The sequence below is a fragment of the Macrobrachium rosenbergii genome, chromosome 5 (assembly GCF_040412425.1).
Source record: "Macrobrachium rosenbergii isolate ZJJX-2024 chromosome 5, ASM4041242v1, whole genome shotgun sequence".
NCBI classification, from domain to species: Eukaryota; Metazoa; Arthropoda; class Malacostraca; order Decapoda; family Palaemonidae; genus Macrobrachium; species Macrobrachium rosenbergii.
The window spans coordinates 46,286,474-46,313,869 of NC_089745.1; the positions used below are offsets into that span (position 1 = coordinate 46,286,474).

The window sequence follows — 27,396 nt, forward strand, 5'->3', positions numbered from 1 at the left end:
GTATCTTCCAACCTCGTGTATCATGCGATCATTAAAATTTTGTCCAAAAACATGATTTCATCACAGTATCATGTATAGTGCGAGATGTATTTTCAGTAGATTACGCTGCTAGACTTTCTATGATTGTCTTGGTTTCGGTAGATACCAATGATAATGCATATTATATCTGAGTTAGCTTTTAACTAATAAATAAGCCTAGAAGCAAAATATGGTTTGGTTAAATGCGAATCTTCATACGTTAAATCAGGCTTACCAACACTGTGACTTGTCTAAGAATTCATCAAAATTTTTTATAATTAACAACCACTTACTACTGCCTGCAAGACACTGGCATAAACAACAGTAAGTACTGACAAAAACAATCAAATCGAGAAACAGCTGTTTGCCAATGTCAGGTACCGTAAGTAACACACATTTATTAAGGGTTGCATTCCAGTTCTTAACTTGTTAAAAATTTGCTAATTTTCATGGTGACTTTCATAAATAAGAATAAAATAAATCTTATTCATCCCTCGCGCAATGGAGAGGAAAGTGTTAAGAAAGTATGCCACTAAATTTATGCTTGTAGCTGTAGTAAAAGAAATGGATAATGTGCAGGCCACAAAAGGTTTTGGAAGGGCCAGAAGCAACATCTGATTTTGGCAAAATCACAGCTTTACTTCATTTAATTTACTGCATTTTTAAACACTTTGATAATTTATGTATAAAATGAATCTCCAAAATGCATTTCATTTAGCAACTAATGGCTCTGATGATGTCAGTAAAGCACAATCAGTTGATGATTTTAAGAATATAATGTAAGCAGAATGCAAATGGCGCATGTTTACTATGTTCATGAATTATAATATGATAATATAACAATAATGCATGAAATATAATTGCATACAGTACGTAAAACAACAGGGTTACTAAAATTATCATTATTCTTAATACAACTGTATTATTTGACTTTTGCTTATGGATATCTGTCAGTGTAGCAACCAAACCAGGCCAATAGCGCTCTCTCTCTCTCTCATACACACACATGCAGCCTTAAAGAAACAAAAGCAGCAGATTTTTAGGTTTTTGCTGAAAATGAAAGCCAGAAAAGTTTGAAGTGCCAAAAAACAATGAAGGGCGGAGGAGATCGGAAGTTAATTGCGCTTATAAAGAGGTTTAACCCTTAATGGATGGGCATCATCATATGAGTATCTATAACAGGTTTTGAGTGATGGACGGGCTAACTCACATTGATGTTAATATTACACGCCATACGATTTGGATGAATTTAGCGGGAAAGATGTTCATGGGACCTCAATTGTCGATAAATGACTTATGGCAACTGTTTAGCTCAGCACAGGACAGAGGGGGGATTAGTGTGCCTTGAGACTTGATGGGGGAAGATATTGCCTCTCTCTATCCTATGACGTCTTTTTATTGGCTCATAGATGTATCTGGGGATTGCTGTTGGTTTTAGTTCTTATCTTTTATGATAGTATGTCAGCTATAATTGTAATTTTGCAAAGAAATACCTCACAAAAAGTTACCGCATCTCCCCATCTCAGTAAATCTCATAAATATTTTACAATAAATATACTCAGAATTTGTTACTGCTTTTAGTTCTTATCTGTTATGATATTATGTGAGCTGTAATTATAATTTACAAAATGAAATAAAATAAATTATTAGAAAAAACATGTATAACTTGGTAAAATTAGCATATTTTTATGAGTGTCTTGTATAGGAGGCACACATGGTTGTAAATTGTCACTTTCAACTTCCTGTGGAAGGTAGGGAAAAATTTTAGAATTTTTTTCTTACACCATGTGTATTTGCATATCTTCCACTTTCCATTGATGTGTTTTTTCCTAAATTGGCCAACCTTAAAGTTTGCCTGGTTTGGAGGAGTGTTTAATATATATTTAGCCCATCCCCCAAGGTTTAGCTCCAATGTAGAGAGATGCTTATAGGGCAGGCCAGAATTTTGCTAAGGAGCTAAACCTGATGACTGACAGTGATTATTCATAAATTTTGCTCTACTTTTGATAACGGCACTATACAGTATATGTGGAATGAGCTGGCAAGACTGTTTACATAGGGGGTTTTTAGGGGCGATTTCTGTGGTCCGGTAGTAGCCTGGTCCCAAGGGTGCTGGATGTTGGAGGTCGGACTGTACCTGTACTTTGAGTCATTCCACTGGGTCATAACTGTTCATTGCTAACAGTTACACATTTTATGTGAGTGTTCAATTTTCAGCCAACTACAGTGTACTGTATGTACAGTATCAGTTTGTAGAAATAAATTTTTGAGGAAACTCAGTCTTCAACATTTTTTAGTATTTGCAATTTATTAGATATATGAGAGATAACTAAGAACAAACTGTTTGGATGAGGTCTTTGAGAGTTTTGAATATTAATTTGATGGCTTGGTTAACTTGTTTAAAAATACCAAGACACTGTAATGAAATCCAAGTAACCTGAAGTTTTAACTGTTTGAAGGAGTCACTGATTATTTGAACAATGGTGCCATAATAATCGCAGGTGAAAATTAAATATGAATATTGATAACTAGTCTGATGAAGCCAGTTATATACTTAAGGGTTAGTTGCAAGTTATAGATTGTTGTGAATAGGATTTCTTTCAGGTTTGGATCACTCACTATTGTATGTGAACAAAACATAATATGATGCATTGAAAGAAGCAAGTGAGAATTTTTGTACATGCAACTTACCCGTCAGATATATACTTAGCTATAGTCTCCGACGTTCCCGACAGAAATTCAAATTTCGCGGCACACGCGACAGGTAGGTCAGGTGATCTACCATACCCGCCGCTGGGTGGCGGGAATAGGAACCATTCCCGTTTTCATGTCAGATTTTCTCTGTCGCTGGTTCCGCAACATCTGTTGTTGGTTCCTTCTGCTTTGATTTTCATTTTTCGCTTGCTGAGGATTATTTTGGACTGACCTTTGGTGACGTATTGGATCTTTGGCTTGGCATACGCTTTTGTGGACTGTTTTTGATTTGGCTTTGGTATTTTCTTATAGAATGTCTGATCAGAGTGTTGCACCGGTGTTTCGTGTGTGTGTGAGGTCTGATTGTAAGGTGAGACTACCGAAAGCTTCGGTAGATCCTCATTCTGTATGTTCGAGGTGTAGGGAGAATGAATGCTCTTTTGAGAACACGTGTGTTGAATGTGAGAATCTCACTGAACTGGAATGGAAGGCGTTAAACTCTTATATACGCAAGTTGGAGAAGGACAGAGTTAGGAAGGCTTCTTCTAGAAGCGCTAGTAGGTCTCTTTCCAAGGAGGTAGATTTAGAACCTAACACTCTTCCAGATTCTCCTGTCACTCCAGTTGTTTCAGCTCCTTCACCCTTCGTCGAACCTGTGGATTAGCTCGTCGGAGATGGCTGCTATGAAGGCTACGATCCGCAAGATGCAGTTGCAGATGCGAGCTATGGAGGAAAAGAAAGTGAGAAGTGATAGTGATTTGTGTAGTGTCCCCAGTGTAGTGGAGGGGGCGTCTGACCGGCTCCGCATCGCTCCTAGGCCTAGACCTCTTCCAAACTCCCAGACCCAGTGGAGGAGGAATGTCGACAGCCGCAAGGGGGATGAAGAGCTCCCAACGGTCAGGCGTCCTTCGGCAGCGCCTGTTGACGCGTCCCCAGGCTGCCTTAGATCGCCGAGAAAAGGGATCTTAAAGAAGTGTTTCTCTTCTTCTGCTTCTTCGTCTCCTAAACGTGGTTGGAGTTCGGCTGAGAATCGCGTCCTTTGAAGAGGACTTGGAAGGCTCCTAGAGGAGACGCCTTGGACTCTAGCCCTGAGCGCTTCCCTGAAGGCTCTCCTGTTTCAAGAAGAGAACTCAGTAGATCTTCCTCCTCTTCTTCTGGTGTTCAGGAGTCCACCAAGCAGATCCTGGTAGGCCTCCAGGCTCAACTCGCTGCTCTTGCTGGCTCTTTATCAAAGAGCTCCTCTCGTCGGAAGGATGCCTCTCTTCCGATCAAGTCCTCCAAGAGACTTTCTTCTCCTAGCAAGTCGTCTTTTGTGAAGCGTTCTTCTCCTGTTAAGCGCCCCTCCAGCAACAGGCGCTCCTCTCCTTCCAGGCTCTCCTCTCCTGGTAGGCGCTCCTCTCCTTGCAGGCGCTCCTCTCCGTCCAGGCGCTCCTCTCCTTGTAGGCGCTCCTCTCCTGTTAGGCGCTCTTCTCCTGGTAGGCGCTCCTCTCCTGGTAGGCGCTTCTCTCCTCGGCGCTCTTCGTCTCCGAATAGCGCCTCTCCACCCAGGCGCTCGCGCCATCGTCGTCGTCGGTCTTCTCCTGTTGGAGATACTTTCTCCACAGTCAAACGCCCTGCTCGTTCGCCTCGTAGAAGTTCCTCTCCAGCCTCCTTTTCGTCTGTTAGGCGCCCTCTCCCAGCAAGGGCTCCTCTTCAGTTCGAGCTGCTTCTTCTGTCAGGCTCCAGTCAGCTTGTAGGCGCTTCTCTCCGGATCATCGTTCTCCAGTGGACAAAGGCTCCTCTCCTTCTAGGCGCTCTTCTTCTGACAAATGCCCTCTACTTCTAGACGTTCTCCTCCTCCTTCTGGCCTGGAGGCGTTATCGAGGACGAATCCCTAAGGATATCACAATCCGATTACAAGAGGTTGACAGCTCTTCTAGTCCAGGAGTATGGAGATTCCCTCAAGCCTGCTTCTCCTCCTTCTCCTGGTTCAATGCTCTCGAGCACCAAGGCTTCAAATCTTCCTCTCTTGTTAAGATGCGTCCCCACGATCTCCATGAAGAAAGCGCTTAAAGGTTTCGGAGAGTGGCTCTCTTCAAGAAGGATGCAGGCAAGACTGTCTTCTCCTTGCCTCCCTCTAGGCTTTCGGGAAGAGCGGGAATGTGGTACGAGACTAGGAGCCAATGGGGTTAGCTCTCCCCTCTTCTGCTGGCTCAGACTTTTCTTTGCTGGTGGATTCTTCCAGAAGGCTCTCCCTTAATTCGGCCAAGGCTTCTTGGGGACTTTGTGAACTGGACCATTTCCTCAAGGGCCTTTTCCGTGTGCTGGAAGTGTTCAACTTCATGGACTGGTCTCTTGGGGCCTTAGCCAAGAGAAGTCTTGAGGAGGATTCAGTCAGTATGGAGGACCTCAGCAGTGTGTTGTCTTGCCTGGACAAAGCTGTGAAGGACGGCTCGATGGAGATCGCTTCCCTGTTCGGCACTGGCCTGCTTAAGAAGAGGTCAGTATTCAGTGCTTTCCTCTCCAAATCGGTCTCTCCTTCCCAGAGGTCTTCCCTCTTGTACGCTCCTCTATCTAGCCATCTTTTCCCACAAGAGACTGTGAAGGAAGTCTCTCGTTCTTTGTCTGAGAAGGCTTCTCAGGACCTGCTGGCTCAGTCGTCGAAGAGGATGAGACCTGCTGCTCCTATTGTTAAGAAGGATAAGCCCCCCTTTCAGGAGCCCTTTCGTGGATCCAGGTCTATTAGGAGGCGTAGACCTGAGAGAAGATCCAGGCCTTCAGGACTCCCTTCCAGGAAGTCCAAGTGAAAATCAAGTCCTCCAGACTCCAGTAGGTGCCAGACTTCTCAAGTTCGCCGAAGCCTGGGCACAGAAGGGGGCGGACGATTGGTCCCTCTCTGTTTTGAGGAAGGGGTACCTCATTCCCTTCTTTTCGAAACCTCCCTTGACATCAACTCCGAGGGAGTTATCGGCGAGATACAAGGATCCTGTGCGGAGGCAAGCCCTTCTTCTAGCCGTCGAACAAATGCTAGAAAAGTCTGCCATAGAACCGGTGCAAGATCTTCACTCCCCGGGATTTTACAACCGTCTTTTTCTTGTGCCAAAATCCTCGGGAGGGTGGAGACCGGTCTTGGACGTGAGCTCCTGAACTCTTTGGGTCGTAAAGAAGAAGTTCTCTATGGAGACGACGTCTTCAGTTCTGTCGTCTCTTCGGCAAGGAGATTGGATGGTATCCCTGGACCTTCAGGATGCTTACTTCCACGTTCCCATCCATCCCTCCTCCAGGAAGTTCCTAAGGTTCATGGTAGACGGCAGAACCTTTCAGTTCAGGGCTCTGTGCTTCGGACTCTCCACAGCTCCCCAAGTGTTCACGACCATTCTCAGGAATGTAGCTCACTGGTTGCACTTGGAGGGGGTGAGGATTTCCTTGTATCTCGACGACTGGCTAATTCGGTCCAGTTCGAAGAACCGTTGTCTGGAGGACCTTTCTCGGACTTTAAACCTGGTCCAATCACTAGGACTTCTTGTAAACCTCGAGAAGTCTCAGATGATTCCTCAGCAGGAAATTGTCTACCTGGGGATTCGGATGGATTCTCGGGGTTTTCGAGCGTTTCCCTCCCTGGAAAGAAGGAACGCTGCCTTCAAAAGGTGACAGACTTTCTAGAGAAAGATAGTTGTTCGGCGAGGGAATGGATGAGTCTGCTGGGGACCATTTCCTCGCTGGAACAGTTCGTTTCTCTGGGAAGGCTTCACCTCAGACCTCTACAGTTCTTCCTGAAAGAATCTTGGGATCGGAAGTCCCAAGACTTGTCGGATTCCTTCCACATATCATCTCAAGTAAAGGAACATCTCCGGTGGTGGTTAGACCCAAAGAAGCTGAGTCTAGGAATTCCTCTACAACCGCCGAGCCCTCGCCTAGTGTTGTTCTCAGACGCGTCGGAGTCGGGTTGGGGAGCGACACTAGGCTCGGAAGAAGTGTCAGGCACCTGGGACACGGATCAGAGGGCCTGGCACATCAACATGAAAGAGCTGGTAGCCATTCATCTAGCTCTTGCCAGATTCGAACTTCTGGTCAAGGGATCAGTAGTTCTAGTCAATTCCGACAACACCACAGCCCTGGCTTATATCAGGAAGCAAGGAGGGACACATTCCTTCTCCCTGTACCTTGCAGCAAGGAACCTTCTGTTGTGGGCGGGGGAGAGAAACATCGTTCTCCTCACCAGATTTGTTCAGGGAGAAAGGAATGTGAGAGCGGATCTTCTCAGCAGGAAAGACCAAGTTCTTCCCACGGAATGGTCCCTTCATCAGGAGGTTTGCGAAAGGCTGTGGTTCCTGTGGGGGAGACCTCATATAGACCTCTTCGCAACCCATTGGAACAAGAGGTTGGAGAACTACTGCTCACCAATCTCGGACCCCAGAGCAGTAGCTATAGACGGCCTTCTCCTAGATTGGGACGGTCTAGACGGCTACGCTTTTCCCCCGTTCAAGATAATAGGGGAAGTAATAAGGAAGTTCGTTTCGTCAAAGGGCACCAAGCTCACCCTGATCGCTCCCTTTTGGCCATCCAGAGACTGGTTCACAGAGGTACTGGAATGGATGATAGACTTTCCCAGGTCGCTCCCTCTCAGGAGCGATCTTCTCAAACAGCCCCACTTCGACAGATATCACAAGAACCTTCCCGCTCTAAACCTAACTGCCTTCAGACTGTCGAAGGACTGGTTAGAGCGAAGGGATTTTCGCACAAGGCTGCGAGGGCTATCGCCAGAGCCAGAAGATCTTCTACCTTGCGCCTCTACCAGTCGAAGTGGGAAGTCTTTAGGAGATGGTGCCGATCTAAGAAAGTTTCCTCTTCCAGTACCTCTGTAATGGAGATTGCGGATTTCCTTCTATACCTTAGGAGCAATGTAACCTGGCGGTTTCCACCATAAAGGGGTATAGGAGCATGCTGTCTTCAGTCTTTAGACACAGAGGTCTGAACATCTCGGATAATAAAGACCTTTCACGACCTTATAAGGTCTTTTGAAACTTCTAAAAATAAGTCCCCTAGACCTCCCAGCTGGAATTTGGACGTGGTCCTAAAGTTCTTAATGTCAAACAAGTTTGAGCCTCCTCGATCTGCCTCTTTCAGGGATTTAACCAGGAAATCGCTGTTTCTTTTCGCTCTTGCTTCTGCCAAAAGAGTGAGCGAATTACAAGCTTTGGAAGGTTCTGTAGGCTTTAAGAAGGACTCTGCAATCTGCTCCTTTCAGCCTCTCTTCTTAGCAAAGAATGAGAACCCTTCAAAACCTTGGCCTAGGAGTTTTGAGGTCAAAGGACTCTCCGATCTTTCAGGACAGGAGCTGGAACACACACTATGTCCAGTAAGAAGTCTTAAACATTATTTGGAGAGAAAGAAACAGCTCAGAGGTAACACCGAAAGTCTTTGGTGCTCTGTCAAGGATCCTTCAAGAGCAATTTCCAAGAATGCCCAGGCTTTCTTCATTAAGGATATTATCAAAGAGGCTCATCTTTCATGTAAAGACGAACATTTTCAGCTCCTAAGAGTTAATGCTCATGAGGTGAGAGCCATAGCTACTTCTCTAGCTTTCCACAAGTCTTGGTCCCTCCAGTCTATTGTGGACTCTACATACTGGAGATGTAACTCAGTGTTTGCTTCTCATTATTTGAGAGATGTTCGTGTGACATATGAGAAGTGCTTCTCTCTAGGAGCTTACGTATCCGCGGATTCGGTGCTGGGTCAAGGAGCTGAAGCTAATCCTATTTAATTTAGTGTTATTTTTTTTTGTTTGTTGTGTTTTTTATGGTCGGTTGAAAAAGAGTGTTGAAGGTCTCTCTCTCTTTTTCATCTCGTATTACTAACAAGGTTAGGCTTGGTCAGGTGGTCGGTTTGGTTGTTAGCTCCTTGTATTTTTATTACCTAGCTCTGTCATGTAAGAGGATAGCCCCATTGATATGATTCAGGTAGAGGGCTCTGTCTTGTAAGTGGGTTAATCCCCATTGACACGATCCATAACAGGCTCTGTCATGTAAGTGGGTTTTTCCCCATTGATATGATCCAGAAGGGCTGTCAGTCTTAGGTCACTTCCTCGCTGAAGCTCTTGAGGCATGCAGACTCATAGACAGTATCCATGAAGTCTTCTGCCCAATCAGGTAAGAACCATGGTTTTTGTTTATTCCTACAACATATGTTGTTTTCCCGTTTTTTTTAGTTCTTAGCTGTCTCTTGCCCTCCTCCAAGGGTGCCAATCAGCTAAGTATATATCTGACGGGTAAGTTGCATGTACAAAAATGATATTTTTATGATAAAATAAAGTTTTGTACATACTTACCCGGCAGATATATACGATTAATGGCCCGCCCAGCCTCCCCTCAGGAGACAGGTGGAAGAGAAAATCTGACATGAAAACGGGAATGGTTCCTATTCCCGCCACCCAGCGGCGGGTATGGTAGATCACCTGACCTACCTGTCGCGTGTGCCGCGAAATTTGAATTTCTGTCGGGAACGTCGGAGACTATAGCTAAGTATATATCTGCCGGGTAAGTATGTACAAAACTTTATTTTATCATAAAAATATCATATTTCTTAACATGTTTCACCAGTGAAAGTGCATTTTACTTTTCCTTAAACCATTTTTTTGTGTTTGCAATCATCAGGTACACTTCTTTAGAGGATAGCAAGGGGGAAGAGGTTCGACACTTGCAGGAACGTATAGCAACACTTGAACAGAGACATTCCCAAGCTACCTTACAAGAGACAGATAAAGTTCAGGCCCTAATGAAAGAGGTAAATAAGTATAGTGCTTTGCATAATACAATACAAGGATTTGTTTGTTAATCTGCAAAGTTTAGGTTGTTGTTCACATTCATGGCCAGTATCAGTTAATCTGTCATTTATTTTGTATAGTATACCTCTTTGCTCATTAAAAAATCATTTTATTAATTTTCAACTGCTTTACCCATCAGAGAGAAGTGATGGAACATCGGATGGAAGAAAGTCGCCAGCAGTTGAATAATATAAAATCATCTTGGAGTGAGAAAATCACTTCTTTAGAGAATCAAATTCACAATCTCAATTTGAAAACAGCGGAGGATCAGGTAAGGCTAATGCATGTATGTATTTTCTATGTATTTTCTAACTCAGAGCTCCCAGCCCGAGAAGAACCCTAAAAGAGTTCAGAGGTCTGGTTAAACAAATCATTTATAACTAACTAACTAACTAACTCAGAGTGACTGGTTTTATTTTTGTTGTATGAAATTAACCATGGAATTTTCTTTTAAAATTTGGCTAGTTTTCTAGTCTGCATAATTATCATGATCATAAAGGTAAAAGAATAGTTTTGTTACTGCACTTAAATGGAGGCTAATCCATATACAGGCAGTCCTTGGTTAATGGCGGGCTTGGTTAACAGCGATCTGGTTTTATGGGGCTTGTCTAGCGACGAAAATCGGCAATTTTCGGCGCTGAAAATCACTGATTCCCACTTACCGGTGCCGATAATTGGGTATTGGCACCAATACATACCTAACAGAGGCGCCAATAACCAAAAATAGGCACTTTTCGGCGCCGATAAGCCCGAAAATCGAGCAGCGATTTTCGGTTATCATCACACCATCAGAAACAGAACCCCGCCGATAACCGGGGTCTGCCTGTACAGTGCCATGAAAAATATGTATGTGCAGGGTTGATCGACAGATTCTGTCTGATCATCATTACATCTATCCTGTTTAGAACATTAATTTTAAATTCTATTTCATTTTGTGACCTATAGATCATGAAGTTGACTAATGATTGAAATGCCAAATTATTCAAGTATTAACTTTTGTCATTATTACAAGAAACCATTAATGGGATCCATAACAATTACAGTTGTGCAATGGATAAATTTAGATTAAAATCATACTGTACATAGCAATCCCTTGATCATTTGCACTAATACATCCAAGAAAGGGGTGCAAATACATCCAAAGTGTGGAAAAAGGAGTAGTGCCCAGTTTATGCTACTGCTAGGCTACCCAAAAAACCTACTGTACCTGTGGCTAGCTTATAAAAGCGTTTACTTATTTAATTATACAGTATAGAATCAAGAAGTTAGTACAGCTTCAATGGTGCTCAGTGCATTTATGAAATTGAGGAAGCTGTTTTCATATGCATTCATGGATGTAGTGGGAGCCCACACCATTGACAACAATGTCCAACTTATGACTGCAACACTAGCATAGATAAAGTTTTTTATGATCCAGCAGATGGAAGGATAATAGTTAGACAACTGAAAGTGTTTATTTCCCCACATATTTCCACTGAAGACAGCATGGAAATAAAGTTACATTAGTCACAGTGTTGTTGACAATCAGTTTCATTGCATTTTTGCATTACCACCAATGCAGGAGATCTCTCAAAGAAACAGCATTTCCGAAATTACCAGATGTTGGAGGACTTATGGTGTCCTCTTGTATTGCCTTATTGTGTTTTTGTAAAGGAATATTTTTGCTGAAAAACTGTTTTATCCAATCAGCAAAATAATAATCCTTTGGAATCTTTTCTCTTGTGATTACAAGACCCCATCACTTGAAATATAAGTCCTTCTAGAGTTTATTGAACTTTTGATGCAACTACCAGTTCACTTTTTGTTTAGTATAACAAAATAACATGCATTCTTCAATGAAACTAAAATTCAGATCTGCTAGGCTGGAGGAGATTTGGCAGTTCCAACAAGAAAGAATGATCCCAGATCCTGCAGATGAACTAGGGAGGAATCATCAGATAGAGTTGGCCATTTTGTGCAAAGCTGTCAAAAGGTAGTTCTGAACCAAGAGTCTCTCAAGGATCTTTCTCAGAACCTTGAAGCAAGCTTTAATCTAGGATCTTAAAACTGAAATTGGTTACTCTGCTGACAATTGCTCTTGTGAAGTAGGTGAGGAAGTTGTATATGCCTTCAGCTTATGTTCCTTTACCCTGGCCATTGTCAGAAACCGGAATTTGTACCTTGTGCCTTTCCAGTTGATGACATGTAGACAGTACCCTGTCCTCATGGTCGAAATTGCTTGGGTCCAACTTGTCCACCTGTTTGTTTCTTTTCATAATTATACAGTTGACCTCACTGTTATGGTCTTATAAGTGCAATGACAAGAAGATTGGGTCTTCCTTTCTCTTTTACCATGAACATTGCCAAACACACAGCTGTCTGCACCTATCAGTAACATCTTAATTCATGTTGAGTAACATTATTTTGTGGCATATCATACAAACCCTTTTGGATGGTTCTACTTACAGCATGTTTTGTGAAGAACCTTAGAAAGTAATAAAGGTACTTTGCAGCATTTTTTCACCTACAGTTGATTTGTATAGATTTCTGGTTTTGATAGAACAAATCCTTTTGGTGAAGCCTTTGTATAGATTTTTGGTTTTGACAGAACAAATCCTTTTGGTGAAGCCTTTAAGCGTCTTCTAATATAACTAAGTGGTCCCTTTGTAACACCGCTAATAGTAATATCATACAAATTAAAACTGCACAGAGATTATATGAAAAATAATCCAAGAGTGATAAAGTCTTATCAAGTTATCAATAACTTTAACCATGTTCAAGTTCTCTAATCAGATGCATACAACTCAAAAGCTAGGCACAGTAACCTCCATATTAATAGATTCATCATGAGTAGGAACCCATAAAATTTGAGACAACTTTTAAGGTTGGTAAATGCAAACCTCCAATGTGAAATGGCTTTTCTTTAAGTCCCTCTGATTGGCACATTTCCATAACAGCAGAGGCTTTGGATTGATTGCGCAATAGGTAAGCTTAGGACTCCCTTCAGAGAAGGGAAAGGTCTCAAACTTCAAGGCATTAATAAAGTAGCATTAAGAAAGGAGAAATTATTTAAATTTTGCATCTTTTTTTATTGAAGTCATTCAGTTGTTCTGTTGTAGAGCAAGAAATGTATTTTGTAAATGAAATTATAGATTTTTTTTTACATTTCATTTGAACAGTACTGTTAATGAGAAAATGATACTGAATTCTGTTCTTCAGTAAGCTGTAGTTTGTGTTGGTACTATTGCCATACTTTGAAGAGAATTGAATATGTGTTAGGGTAAATATTTATTGCAGTTTTAACAATTTCAGGCAGATCTTAAAGCAGCAGAAGAACAAAATAGTAATCTCCAAACCGAAATGAGTGCCTTGAAGGATAAATGTTCTTCTCTTGAGGGTGAAAAGGCAGATGCTGAAAAAACTCTCTCCACAGAAATTGCTCATCAGAAAGAAGATATAGAGTCTTTGCAGTGGCAACTGAACAACACCACTAAAGAAAAAGATCAAGAGATTTCAGCACTGCAAGAAAGATTAGTGAGTACAATAAAATGGCTTTTTGGTAATTTTACATTTTATTTGAAAGCCACTACAGGTACGCAATCCTTTATCCGAAATCCTTGTGGCCAGATGTGTTTCAGTTTTTGGAATTTTTCAGATTTCGAAACTGTGGGGTCAGGAGCATAATCAAACATCACTACTGTAGCAAATACATATTTTTTCCTTTTTTCATGTTTTTTCATATTAGTTATTTATTCATTATAGTTTATTATTATTTATATTAACACTGTATACTGTTGAATGAATGTGACATGATTAAGATCATCAATAATATAGTGAGACAATTAAGACCATATGTTCACCGACACATTTTATTTTTAACAAACACATTATGTAAAAAACAAAAATATATGCACAATCAGAATAACTGTAATTCAACTTGTGAATTTTATTGATAAGTAAGACTATAAAATACATTTCATCATATCTATCGTGGAGAGGGTTGTTCTTTGTTGTCACTAACGTCGTCATCAGTTTGCAGTCGTACATCTGAGGACTGTCTGAGAACAGGATTCACAAGTGATGATGCATCACTACGACAGACTGTGGGATTTTTCATACCACTATATTTTAAGTTAAAATTATTGTTAAAATCTTGTTTTCATGAAGAAATACTTACTGTAATTAAATAAAGCAAATTATTGAGTAATTATTGCCATCAGCAGTCAAATCATCAATATAATGGCAATGTTCAAACTTAGTGCCATCCACTTCATATGTTTATAAGTAGAACAGGAGTAGAGGACTGTCATTGGCTAACAGCTCTCCATGGCAACCAACCAGCCAGTCAGGTTTTAGCTGTATTCTGTCTGAGAAAGAGGCCGACAAATGTGACGTAAGTGTGTGTTTGAATATAGTATGTAGTTTTAATAGTGTATGTATTTTACTAATTACATAAAGAATAGAATGAATTCTTTCTCATTACTTTGAGTGCAAAATTGTTAGTTCAGTGATGCTTCAGCAACAAAAGAATTTTTTTTGCTTTAGAAGATATTTACTAATGCTGCGTTGACATACCTTCAAAACAAAATTCATCTATTTAATCTCTTGAGGAATGTTAATCCATTTCTGTTTACCTGCAGGTCACATTCATTATAGTCCACGCAACTGAACTACAGAATTTTTTTTTTTTTTTTTTTTTTTTTTTTTTTTTTTTTTGTCTTCCAAAGATGTATTACCTGTACCACACATTTTTTAAAACACATTATGAACACACAGTGTGTGCATATGTGGTAATATTTATCGGTTAAAGACTAAAATTAAAGACTAAAAGAGAGAGAGAGAGAGAGAGAGAGAGAGAGAGAGAGAGAGAGAGAGAGAGAGAGAGAGAGAGAGAGAGAGAGTTCATCTCTTTAATTTCTCGGGGAAATCTCTTTAATTTCTCGGGGAAATCTCTTTAATTTCTTGGGGAATGTTAATCCATTTCTGTTTACCTGCAGGTCACCCTTTATAGCCCACGCAACTAACAACAAAATTTATGTATGTTGTATGTCTTCCAAAGATGTGTTACATGTACTACAAATCTTTAAAACATTATGAACACACACAAACAGTGTGCATATGTGCTAATACCCATTGGTTAAAGAGACTCAAATTAGCAGTATCTTTTCCTGAGAGAGAGAGAGATTATTCAGGACTCTAAGACTTGGCAGATGTACAATTATTTTATTATCTTGGGATTTTTTTGTTAAGCTTGGGATTTTCTAAGGTCAATTCTTGGGATTTCATAAGAAAAATAATTTGAGTAGCAGCACACACCCAAATGACTCAGGTCAGCCATTAGCATGCCAAACCACCAACCTTATGAATTTACACTCTACTCCACAAAATGTTTTCAGTTTTTAGAGCTTTTCGGTTTTTAGGATTTTGGATAAAGGATTGTGTACTTGTATATAGTATGGAAGGGATGATTATAGTTATGGCCAGGCAAAGCTTATAGGAGTCCTGTAGCAACCACTTGTCTGTCTTTCTGTTTGTAAGCCTGCCTGTCCGTTCCTTTGTCTGTATGACCACAGATTTTAAATATTTTCACAATAAATTTGCTTGAATTTGTGGTATTGTGTTAAAATTTTTGAAGTGTTATTACAACATCAGGTCAGATGCATTCTGACTTTGACTTCTTAGTCCTTTTGGTTAAGTTTTGAGACAGATTCTTTGTGGGTAATTTATTTGCATTCACAGTATTGCAGTATTTTCAAATTCCATATAAAGTTTCAGCATAAAGTCAGACAATTTGACTAGGGTGACTCCAGAGTCTTCAGTGAGGTTGAAGGCAATGCAGATTCAATGTTAGGTATTGCTGACTGGCTAAATTTCTTGGAGAGTTTTTGCAATCATATAAAACCATTTTGTGAATCATTTTGTATCGGTATTTCAAGCTTGCTTAACCACAGTGTAGCAGCAGAAAAGATTTGTATGTATTTGGATTATAAGAATGAGGTAACTAGGTAAGTCTAGCATTATGAATTATTTCATATGTCGGTCAGTCATGGGGCTCTGAAATTTACCAGAATCATATGCCATAAAGTATATTCAGTATTATGATGTAAATCTTTTTTTTTCCAGTGTAGTTTTGCAAAACTGTTCTATAAAGGATTTGGAATAATACTGCACAGTATTGTTATTGCATGACCATACCTTCATATGAAAAAAGCCAGAGTGAATAAGGCATGCTGCGTGTAAGCTGTTATTGCTTGTAAAGGCAGTAAGTAAAGCACCCAACCCTGGTAGTTAACAATGAGCAGGAAACAAGATGATTGCAGAAAACATTCCTAAAGAACTTTATTTACTTGAGAGTACAGTATATAGGAATTAAATGATTTACTTCTGACAAGTAATTTAAAGATTATAACAAAACTTCAACAAGTAATTTAAAGATTATAACGAAACTTAAGTGTATTTTAAACGCTATAACAAAACTTTTGAAATGCATTTTAAACATTATAAAAAACTTTTGAAATGTACCATATTGTGAACATTATAAGAAAATAACTTCTCTCTCTCCTTGACTCTTAGCCATCTGGAAGTACACATTCTGTGCAGTAATTATTAAGTAGTTGAACCAAAAGGTTTTCTTGTCTTTGTCATTAACACTTGTCACTAGTCATTATCATGGTCAAGTATTTTAAAAGCAAATCATTGAAATGGACAGGTTAGACCCTTTAAATTAAAAGAAAGGTTATGTAACAGAGGTGTGACTTCACTTTATTCTTTATCGAGGAAAGGTTTTATTCACTCACAGCATTTCTTCACATCTTTGTCTCTAATATTTATGCTATTCTTTTTGTGTTTTTCACTCTTCTGTATTTAAGTGATTTACTAATTTTACTGTTGTATTTAAAAGTTTTCCCTTTCTTCCAAACTGCATTGTCCTTATCCAGAGTGGATTATAAACAAAATTCATGTGAACATCTAGATAACTAAGAGACTACTACAAGCATTGATAAAGCACAATGCTTTTAAATATGTGAATAGTATGTTTCTGGGTTTTCCGACCTGTGTCACCCGGTGAAATAACCTTTCAGCACTTATTTCTAGGTAAAGCTATTGCTAAATATACCAGAGAAAAGCTAAAAAGCTAAGCCGGAGTTACTACCCCTGGTGCGAGCTCCATGATATGGAGTCGTGTATGAGAAAGGGTGAGATTGTCACAATCACAGGCCTCCGCCCTGTAAACATTCCCAATGTCAAAAGTCCCCCCCAAGTGAGGTGCCGTTACAAACCCCCGCACCACTCGCGGACTGTAAACAAACCGGCGTCACCCATCATTCCACTTTTAGCACGCGTCCGCTGTTGTTGTGCTGTTCGTCTGTGCGCTTTATTTGATCGTTTCACTATGGCATCCTCCTTGGATTCTTCACCTAGGTTGAGTACCATCTCTGTATTTTATTTTAGGCGGTTGAGGCTCCTTATTTCCCTCTAGTTTAATAATTAGAGGGATTTATTTGCCCGTCTCATCCCCTTCTCCCGACCCCATGTGACCTTCAGTCGGTGCGGGAATTATGTCGGGGCTTCGTTCCCCTTCCTTTTCTTTTGTTGTACCCTTTTGCTTATTATATATATATATTCAATTGGGTTTTTTATATTATTGTGTTGTACCCTTTTGCTTATTATATATATATTCAATTGGGTTTTTTATATTATTGTTTGATCCTTCTCTGGAGAAGTTTTGGTCCTTGTCGTTTAGGCTACGAGTTTTCCCCCTCGGACCTATCCGCTATTTATCAATTATTATACATGTTATAATTTGGACCTTCACTTCCTCCAGTGCTTGGATATTTTATTTGAGATGGTACAATTATGCTTATCTAGCTTATTTTAAGCCTAGCGCACGGATGTCTTTGATATTTGCGGATTATATCTTGTATTTTTATATCTGGAAGGTCGGCCATTTTCCCTCCGCGCTCATATCGCGTTGGGCTTGGTCTTCCCTTCTACATATGTTCTTATGATTAGTTAGATCATTATTATTTTTGCCTAGGATAGGTTAACTTTAGGCTAGTGGAGTAGATACCTCCCCTGGGCTTCCTCCCTCAGCCACTGGCTGTGTTAGGTTAGCCTAGGTTGCTGCTTTGGTGATCTCTTCCTTGCTAGGAGAGAAGGTTTGGTGTGTAGGAGGGTTCATAGTTGGAGTCCCCTTTATGTGGCGTTTGGTTAGTGAGTTGGGCTTGCGCTTCTCCCTCTCCCTGTTTCGGCCTTTCCGTTTAGACTCTACAGTCCTAAATAAGGTTAAGCTGGAATAGCGAGGGTTTCTCGCGTAGCCTACCTTCATCCAAACCACATCTTCGGGTTATTCTCCATCTTCATGTTTACCCCCTCTCCTACCCCATTACTCCTTCCTCCCCCCCCCCTCTCCCACCCTTGGTTCACTTTCATATTATATGTTAACTTACCAAGGCCCGAGAGTTTTTTCCTGTTCCTTTCGCCATAGCCTTATATCCCCTTCCTCTGCATTGATTGGTCTGTTCTCTCGTTACGGTCCCGACCTTACCTGGTCACACCCTTCGAGACCACAGTTGGGGACGGGGGGTGCTACCACACCCCTGTTTCCCATTCCTTTCTTTGCTTTTGGCCTTGAGTGTTCCCCGTCATCTTCTCTCTCAGTATCGTTCATACATGTTCGTCCGATCGCAGGGAGAAGGATGGATCTCATGGCGCCCGGTGGGTGCTTACCCACCCCCTGGTCGCTACCCTGGATCCTTCACTCATGGCCTATACCACCCCCCCCTCCCCTCCTAGTGTCAGTACGCATTTTTTCCCAACCGAGTGTCATTCTTAGAACAATATCTCGGGTGGAGAGAATTTGTGTTTAGGTTGCCAGTTAGTGTTTCCCACCTGACTGTCTTCCGTCGTTCACACGCTATGACATTTATATTTGTTCTTTTCACTTAGAACACCTATAGTTCCCAGTATCTACTCTCCGCCGACTAGCTATCTTTGTGTTTTCTCTGCTAGGTGGTCGGATGTTCTTGTCGCCTTCCACTCCGGTGGGTATGGTGTTTGGTCGGACGGTGCTCACTACACCTCCTCCGCCGTCACCATATTGAAGTACAGGACTCCCCCCGGCTCCAAGCGGAAATATCCACTTTTATAGTTAACCTTTCCCTAGTTGCAGATATGTTTATTCATTTTATATATATATATTATATATTATGTTATGTTTATACACCACCCTTTTGGGACCTTTCCGTCTCTCCGGATTAACTCCGCAGTCCCTTTAGGTTATCTTGCATGTTCCAGTAGGCCCTTAACCTCCCAGTTCACTCCGGCGGGGACCTATCTGGATATTGCTTTTATATATATATATATATATATATATATATATATATATATATATATATATATATATATATATATATATATATATATATATATATATATATATATATATATTTAATATTTATTATTTATTATTTTGTAGATTAACTGTCCTTTTGGGACCTTCCCCGTTGCTCCGGATTAACTCCGGTGGTCCCTCTAGGTAGTTAATCTTGTACGTCCCAGTAGCCCCTTATTCCCCCGGTTAGCTCCGGCGGGACCTACTTGGATAACTATTATACTAAGACACTGCTCCGGCATTCTACTCCGGCAGCCCTATTAGCATACTCATATACCGGTCAACTTACAGATGGTGCGTTGTCAGGAGCAGGGGTGCACCGCTGTGCTGAATCAAGCCAGCGGGCATGAAGTGTGCAGGTCCCACTCCGGTTGTGCAGTCCACGTGGGGGACCTGACTGTCTGGCACCCTGATGGTTGTGAGGTGTGCTACGCCCTCTATGAACAGGTTCTGGATGAGTCGGTAAGTTAGTTTTCCACTTCCGATTCACATTCACCCTCAGTTTTTGTCTTTTATGGATAATTATAACATATTCTCCCTTTAGGAGGCTCAGTCACCTGACTTTCTCCCCCTTCCAGATTGACCGCAGTTCTCGGGACTCTTCCTTGTCGACCCTTAAGACCTGGGTCAGCGGCTTCGGGAGGAACGTCGGGGCAGGGAAGCCCTACATCCTGTCCAAGGACGTTTGCAACGTTCTCTTCCCCGGCGCCTGGATCTCGGCTTCGGTTGCGGACGAGATAGCCGCCCCCTTGATCGCCGGGATCCGGGAGATGATGCAGCCCTCCCAGGAAGAAGTCGCCGCATGCGGAGTTGTCGCCGAGGATGTTGCGGCCCTTAACCTCGACCTTGAGCCTATGAATGTGGACCTGGACTTGCAGACAGGTAAGGGGGTAAGTGAGGCAGGTGACCTTCTTTTCAGTTCTCCTTCTTCTACTGCTTCTTCCTTCCGAGGATTTGTGAAATCCTCTTGCCTTATGGACGGTGCAAGGTCTACCGTCCCTAAGGTCAAAACTGTAAAGAAAAAGACCTTAAAATCCCAGAAAGTCCGCTCCGAGGTTCCCTCGAAGACGTCACGGCCCCCTAGCCCCGTGCCGTCTACGAGCAAGGCCTCTACTTCTGGGAAGGGAGCACAAGCCAAACATAGTAAGGAGGCCCCCACCCCTCCTTCCTTTGATGCGGAAGTGTTTGCAGAGCTTCTTATGAAGCAGTTTGACAAAAGGGTTGACGACAAGCTGTCGCAACTCTCAAGTCAGGTGTCTTCATCAAACGCTTCAGTGCTCTCGTTGTCAGAGGAGGTTAAGTCGCAAAGGACTCTAATCTCCGGGTTCATGAGTGGCGGAGCGGCCTACAAACCCTTCTCCGTCCCGGACACTTCCAGCCTGCCTCCTTTTGATAAAGGAAACCCCTGGCGCCTGACCCTCTTTGCCCCCCAGCATGAGGGTACCCTCACTATCGAGGGCCTTGGCACTCGCAGGCTGGAAGAATTGGAATTCTTCCCTCCCAACCTGAAATCACCTTACGCAGGTTATGCCAGGCTCACTGAGGAGGCATGGGTTCGGTCCGATAAGGTCCCCAAGGAAACTGTCATCTTCCCGAGGGACCAGGCCCAGTCGGCCCTACTACGGACTTTGTCGGAGTGGCAGGCGGAGAACACTAAGCTCACTCCGGCAAAAGGTGCGTTCACAATGTTCTCTCTGGGCCTCCCTCACCAACCAAGCTTGTGTAGAGGGTAAACCAGTTCCTCATCTCCGGGAGACAGATCCCACCTCTCTTGTCTTACCCGGAGATTCTCAGTATTGGGCAGGGGCTCCGGATACCTTCACGGTTACTCGGCTGGACCCTGACTGCGCCTCTAACCTCTTCAGCGAGCAACTCCTTAGAATCCCGGAGTCGCTCCTGAAGGCTGAAGCTGAGTCTAAGGACAGACTCAGTAGGTCCTTAAACTCTCTGACTTTGGCAGAGGCAACGTCAGTTGTATATAGTGAAGATCCGCTATTCCAGGTACTGACGAAATCTCTCTTGGGGAGTTTTCAACAGGACCTGTATGACTTCGTCAAGGCCCGGTTGAACTGCCGGAAACACATCTTTTCGGCAGCTTCCATCCGTCATGAGCCTAACAGGCTCATAAAAAGCTCCACCTGGGGAGCTAACCTCTTCCCCCAGGAAGAGGTTGATGCAGTCTTAGCCGAGGCAACTAGCGCCAACCAGAGTCTCCGCTCCCGTTGGGGTTTATCCTCTAAGAGGAAGCAGTCTGAGCCCGCTGGAACTCATCCCAAGCCAGGGAAAAAGTTCAAAAAGTTCAAACGGCTCCCGACTCAGACTGTATTGCAGGCTGTCCAGGTCCCCGTCCCTGGTCATCCTTCAACCTCCCAACATCAACCTCAACCTCAGTATGTGCTGGTCCAACCAGCCCATCAACCTCTCGCTGCCCCTTCATACGTCTCCTCCCCAGCTTATAACGCTTCTTATGAAAGCCAGGGGGCATTTCGGTCTATCCAAAATGCAAAGGGAACGAGAGCTAGAGGGTACTTCCGAGGTAGAGGAACATCCCGCTCCTCCTCCAGAGGAAGGGGAGGCAGAGGATCCAGAGGAGGCAGGCCCTCTCCCGCACAGTGAGATATCTCAGGTAGGCGGGAGGTTATACCATTTTCGGGACCAGTGGAGCTTCAGTCCCTGGGCCCAGAGCATAGTCTCCAAGGGACTGGGGTGGAGTTGGTGCAGAAGTCCTCCCCCCCAGTCAGGTTCCATCAATCACCCTCCAAGGCTCTGAAGGACTTTGTGAAAGATCTATTATTAAAGAGGGCAATAAAGAAAGCGAGACATCTGAAATTTCAGGGCAGACTGTTCAGTGTTCCAAAGAAAGGTTCCAGTCAGCGAAGAGTAATTCTAGACTTGCCTCGTCTAAATTCCTACATTCAATGCGACAAGTTTCAAATGCTTACAATCTCGCAGGTTCGGACCCTATTGCCCCGTGGAGCTTTAACCACCTCTATAGATCTTTCAGACGCCTATTATCACGTCCCGATTGCGAGAAGGTTCTCTCCTTATCTGGGGTTCAGACTAGGAAATCAAGCATACTCATTCAGGGTCATGCCATTCGGTCTCAATATAGCTCCCAGAATCTTCACCAAACTGGCAGATACGGTAGTTCAGCAACTCCGGTCTCAGGGGATCATGCTAGCCGCATACCTAGACGATTGGATTGTTTGGGCTTCCAGCGTCAACGAATGCCGGAAAGCAACAGCCATAGTAATCGGCTTTCTGGAATTACTGGGCTTTCAGATAAACAAGGAGAAATCCCGCCTAGTGCCGGAGAGTCGCTTTCAGTGGTTAGGAATCCAATGGGACCTGTGTGCACACCGACTATCTCTTCCGCCGGCCAAACGGAGAGAAATAGCGAAAGCAACCAGACAGTTTCTCAAGAACAAGAAAGCTTCCCGTCGTACTCCAAGAAAGAGTCTTAGGTTCTCTTCAGTTTGCTTCAGTAACGGATCTTCTTTTGAAATCCAAACTGAAAGACATAAACAGGGTATGGTATGGAGTCGAGCCAATGTCAGGTTCAGAGACAAAGTATCTCTGATTCCACCGATTTTGAAGAAGAGACTCCGGCCTTGGACGACCGTCAAGAGCTTGTCGAAATCAGTGCCCCTTCAGTTTCCTCCGCCATCTCTAGTGATTCACACTGACGCTTCCCTAAGCGGATGGGGAGGATACTCCCAACACAAGAAGGTACAGGGGACTTGGTCTACCATGTTCCGCCAGTTTCATATCAGTGTTCTGGAAGCCATGGCAGTCTTTCTAACCCTGAAGAAACTGCGTCCGAACAATCGGATTCATATAAGATTGGTCCTGGACAGCGCAGTAGTAGTACACTGTATAAACAGGGGAGGTTCCAAGTCGAGTCGGATCAACCAGGTTATGATAGCAATATTCTCTCTAGCAAACAAACACCAGTGGCATCTGTCTGCTACCCACCTTGCAGGGGTCCGAATGTCATTGCAGACTCCCTATCCAGGACAACTCCGCTGGAGCCGGAATGGTCCCTGGACAAAACTTCATTCAAATGGATTTGCAATCAAGTTCCGGTCTCAAGTAGATCTCTTTGCAACAGAATGCAACCACAAACTACCTTGTTATGTTGCTCCCAACCTGGACCCTCTAGCTCACTCCACAGATGCAATGTCCATAGATTGGAACAAGTGGAAAAGGATCTACCTCTTCCCTCCAGTAAACCTGTTACTGAAAGTCCTTCACAAGCTCAGGACATTCAAGGGTCAGATAGCCCTAGTAGCTCCCAACTGGCCGAAGAGCAACTGGTTCCCACTTCTTCTAGAGCTGAAGCTTCAGTGTTTGCAAATTCCCAACCCGAAACTGACGCAAATAGTACAAACTCAGACTGTGTCAGCTTCCTCAAGAATTCAGAATGCCCTGGCTTTGTGGATTTCATGAAGTTTGCAGCTCAAAGGGATGCTAATATTGATCCTATTAACACTTTGTTCCTACAATCAGATAAAAGGGAATCCACTCTTAGACAATATGACTCAGCAGTTAAGAAATTAGCACTCTTCTTAAAAGAATCTGAAGCTACTGTAATGACCACTAATTTAGCTATTTCATTTTTTAGGTCATTATTTGAGAAAGGTCTGGCCTCAAGTACCATTACTACAGCAAAATCAGCTTTGAAAAAGATATTTTTAACTTAACAGACTCTTATTTTTCGTCTATCCCTAAAGCCTGTGCTCGTTTGAGACCAGTAACCCGCCCACATTCGGTTTCCTGGTTCTTAAATGATGTTCTTAAGTTAGCCTCAGAAATAGATAATCATAATTGCTCTTTCACTAACTTATTGAGGAAGACCTTATTTTTGATTAGTTTAGCTTCAGGTGCTAGAATTTCTGAACTGTCTGCCTTGTCTAGAGAACCCAATCATGTTGATTTCCTTCCATCAGGTGAAGTGTTGCTAGCTCCTCACCCTAAGTTCCTAGCTAAAAATGAAGATCCTCGAGATAGGTGGTCTCCTGGAAGGTCATCCCCTCCCACAGGACCTGTCTTTATGCCCAGTCTTTACCCTGAAAGCCTATTTAGACAGGACCTCACACATAACTTCTGGGCCTCTATTTGTAAGGGAAGGGGGAGGAACCATTTCTTTGAAAGCCATTAGGCAACAGATCCTGTATTTCATTAAACATGCAAACCCAGATTCAGTCCCAAAAGTACATGACATTAGAGCAGTGGCCACCTCCACTAACTATTTTCATTATATGAATTTCGAGGATCTTTCAAAATACACGGGGTGGAAGTCTCCCGTAGTTTTTAAACGCCACTACCTGAAATCACTAGAAGCTCTGAAATTCACTACAGTGGCGGCAGGGAACATAGTTCCCCCCTCTATTTAATTCTTCTTTGTACTCAGTCACTCTCCTCCCTCCTACCTGCCTCATTTATTCCCCTTAGGTCATCTCCAGGTCAGGCATGCTTCACAGCCTTTCTCCTGACCATGTCATAGTTTTGTCCTGTCTATTTGTTAATTTAAATGTTACATGTATTATCTTGTGGGACATAGTTTCCCCACCTTAGTTTTAAGCATATGATTAGTACCTAAATTTGCACTTTTATGTACTCTTTAATCTAATATGATTTTGTATTTATGTACCCTTAATATTGTATTAAAACTAAGTATATTTTTATTATATCATTATTATATCTTAATACCACATCTTGCTACTGGGATAATTAAAAACTCTTGTGGAAATTTAGTTTTATTACTTTCCTCTACAAGTCTCCCTTTGTTTCAGGATGGTATTTTGATTTCTCTGTTATTATTTCACTGGGTGACACAGGTCGGAAAACCCAGAAAAAGGATTTTGACAAAGGAAAATCTATTTCTGGGAGAGACCTGTCACCCGGTGACCCCCATGATTCCTTCTTCCCCCCCCTGGTAAAATACCATTCCAGTGTGGGGTGCTAATGTGGAATGTGGGTGACGCCGGTTTGTTTACAGTCCGCGAGTGGTGCGGGGGTTTGTAACGGCACCTCACTCGGGGGACTTTTGACATTGGGAATGTTTACAGGCGGAGGCCTGTGATTGTGACAATCTCACCCTTTCTCATACACGACTCCATATCATGGAGCTCGCACCGGGGGTAGTAACTCCGGCTTAGCTTTTTAGCTTTTCTCTGGTATATTTAGCAATAGCTTTACCTAGAAATTAGTGCTGAAAGGTTATTTCACCGGGTGACACAGGTCTCTCCCCAGAAATAGATTTTTCCTTTGTCAAAATCCTTTTTTTTAGCCTCCTCTTTCATTTTATGAATATTTAAATTAACTAGGGGATGTTGAGGCACTTTAAATATGGAATTACTGTATAATGATGATAATGTTTTGAGAGCATAGTGCCCTGTACAGTATGCCTCACAGTATAAGTGGTAAATTTGAGTTGTTATTAAATAACAAGGCCACTGATTTAACACACCTAACTCTAGTAGGACAGGCCTCAAGGTTTTATTCTGTGTAAAGATATTAGATTTTGTTTAGTAAATCACAACCCCTTTGCTCATCATGTATAGTAATTTATTTCTAATTATTTTTCAGAAAGTGGAAGAGGAAAAGTATCAGGTGTCTTCAGAGAAGCTCAGAAATAAAGAGGAAATTTTAGAGTCCCTTGAGTTGAAATGTAAAAATCAAGAGTCTGAGCTAGCTGCTAAGAAAGCAGACATTTTGAAAGTGAAAAGTGATTTACAAGCTGCTCATAGTGAGAATAAATCCCTCCAAGACACCGTACATAAAGAAAGAACTAATGCTGAAATGCTAGAGAAAGCAAAGCTAGAAATTCAGTCCAAATTAGACACTGTAAGCAGTGAGAAGAACAGATTATCCTTGAATTTAGATGAATATCATGAAAAACTCACTTGCTCTGAAAATTGTGTCAAAGACCTTAAAGAGGAGTCTCAGGAAAAATCAAATCAGATTTCCAATCTGGAGGCAAGAGTAAATCAGCTGGTGTGTGATTGTGAGCAACTTAACTTACAGCTAAAAAGCAACGAAGAGGATTTGCAGCACAAAATTGAAGAGTCTGACACGGTCAAGACATTGCGGGCAGCAATGAAAGTTCTTGAGGATGAACTCAGTGAAAAGAAACAGGTTTGTTCAGTTTCCTATTTAATAATTGTAAAGTAAATATATAGTACTGGTACTGCCGTCATTTTCATGGTATAATTTTTTTTTTGTTCATGACACTTACCTGACAGATATATATATAGCTGTATTCTCCGAAAGGGACCGACAGAAATTCAAAAACTTACGGCACACGCAGATGGGCCAGGTGGTTAGTACCCATTCCCGCCGCTGGGAGGCGGGCATCAGGAACCATTCCCATTTTCTATTCAGATTTTCTCTGTCGCCGGTATTGTCAACACCTGTTGTCAATACCTCTGCCGTTGGATTTCGTAAACTTTTCCACTAAGTATTCTGATTGTCTTTTGGTTTTTTGACTTTGGCTTTGTGGATAGGCATACGCTTCTTTGGACTGTTTTGATTTTGGTTTTGGCTTTTCCTTGAACAAGATGTCTGGATCTAGTTCTGCTAGTTTCAGGGTGTGTGTTGTGAAGGAGTGTAAGGTGAGGCTACCGAAAGCTTCGGTAGACCCTCACACAGTATGCATGAGATGTAGAGGGCATGTCTGTATGTTGGATGATCGCTGCAAGGAGTGTGAATCGTTGCCTGATTCTGATTGGAAGGCTTACGATTCTTACGTTCGCAAGCTAGAGCGTGATCGTGTAAGGAGGTCTTCCTCCAGGAGTGTGTCGGTAGGTGGGAGTCAGGGTATTAATTTATCTCCTGTTAACCCTACTAATGCTTCTCCTTTCCCTGTAGAGTCGCCTTCTAACCCTGTGATTGCGTCTATGGAAGGTAATGCCCTTGCACAGATTTTGAACTCCATTCGCACTTTGGAGTCTAAGGTGTTGGCGATCGAAAGTGCAGTGAAGTGTAGTGATCCCCCCAGTGTTGTGGAGGGGGCGTCAGATCGGCCCTATAATGCCTCTAGGCCTAGACCTCTGCCGAACTCCCAGGACTTAGGGAATGGGCATGTCGAAAGCCGCAAGAGGGTTACGGGACCCCACCGATCTGGCGTCCCTTCGGCAGGCCTTGTTGACGTCTCCCAGGCTGCCAAGGATCGTGCTCGCACGGATCCTATGATTGCTTCTCGTCCTCCGAGGCGCCCTCTCCACTTAAGGGGTCACGTTCTCAGTTGGACTCGTCCTTTCAAGAGGAGCGCGTTGAAGAGGACGCTTCTTCTCCTCTTTCTCGTGCTTTGGAATCTTCTCCCGACTGGCTGCTGAGATTTGCCGCAGAAGAGGACCAGGATTTCTTCGGAGGAGGACGTTGCTGAACGTCCCAGCCGCACCAAGAAGAGAGCCCCTGTCGCCCTTGGTAGAAGGAGGAGGACGTCTCCTTCCCCTCTTCTTCTCATAAGAGCAGCCCTTCTCCTGAGAGGGCTTCCTCTCCTTCA

The 27,396-nt window shown here is 42.7% G+C and overlaps 1 protein-coding gene across 3 annotated transcripts in view; it reads left to right on the forward strand.

Moving 5' to 3' along the window:
* The window catches only part of LOC136838740 (golgin subfamily A member 1-like), a 111,576-nt gene that overhangs the window by 53,280 nt on the left and 30,900 nt on the right, over positions 1-27,396 (forward strand). For all 3 annotated transcript variants that reach the window (XR_010853102.1, XM_067104192.1, XM_067104193.1), the window contains exons 7-10: positions 9,345-9,474; positions 9,654-9,785; positions 12,806-13,027; positions 25,479-26,027. Coding sequence is in view for 2 of the 3 variants with exons in the window: in XM_067104192.1 (XP_066960293.1) it covers positions 9,345-9,474; positions 9,654-9,785; positions 12,806-13,027; positions 25,479-26,027 (1,033 nt within the window). In the remaining variant the exon portion in view is untranslated. The remainder of the gene's footprint in view (positions 1-9,344; positions 9,475-9,653; positions 9,786-12,805; positions 13,028-25,478; positions 26,028-27,396) is intronic.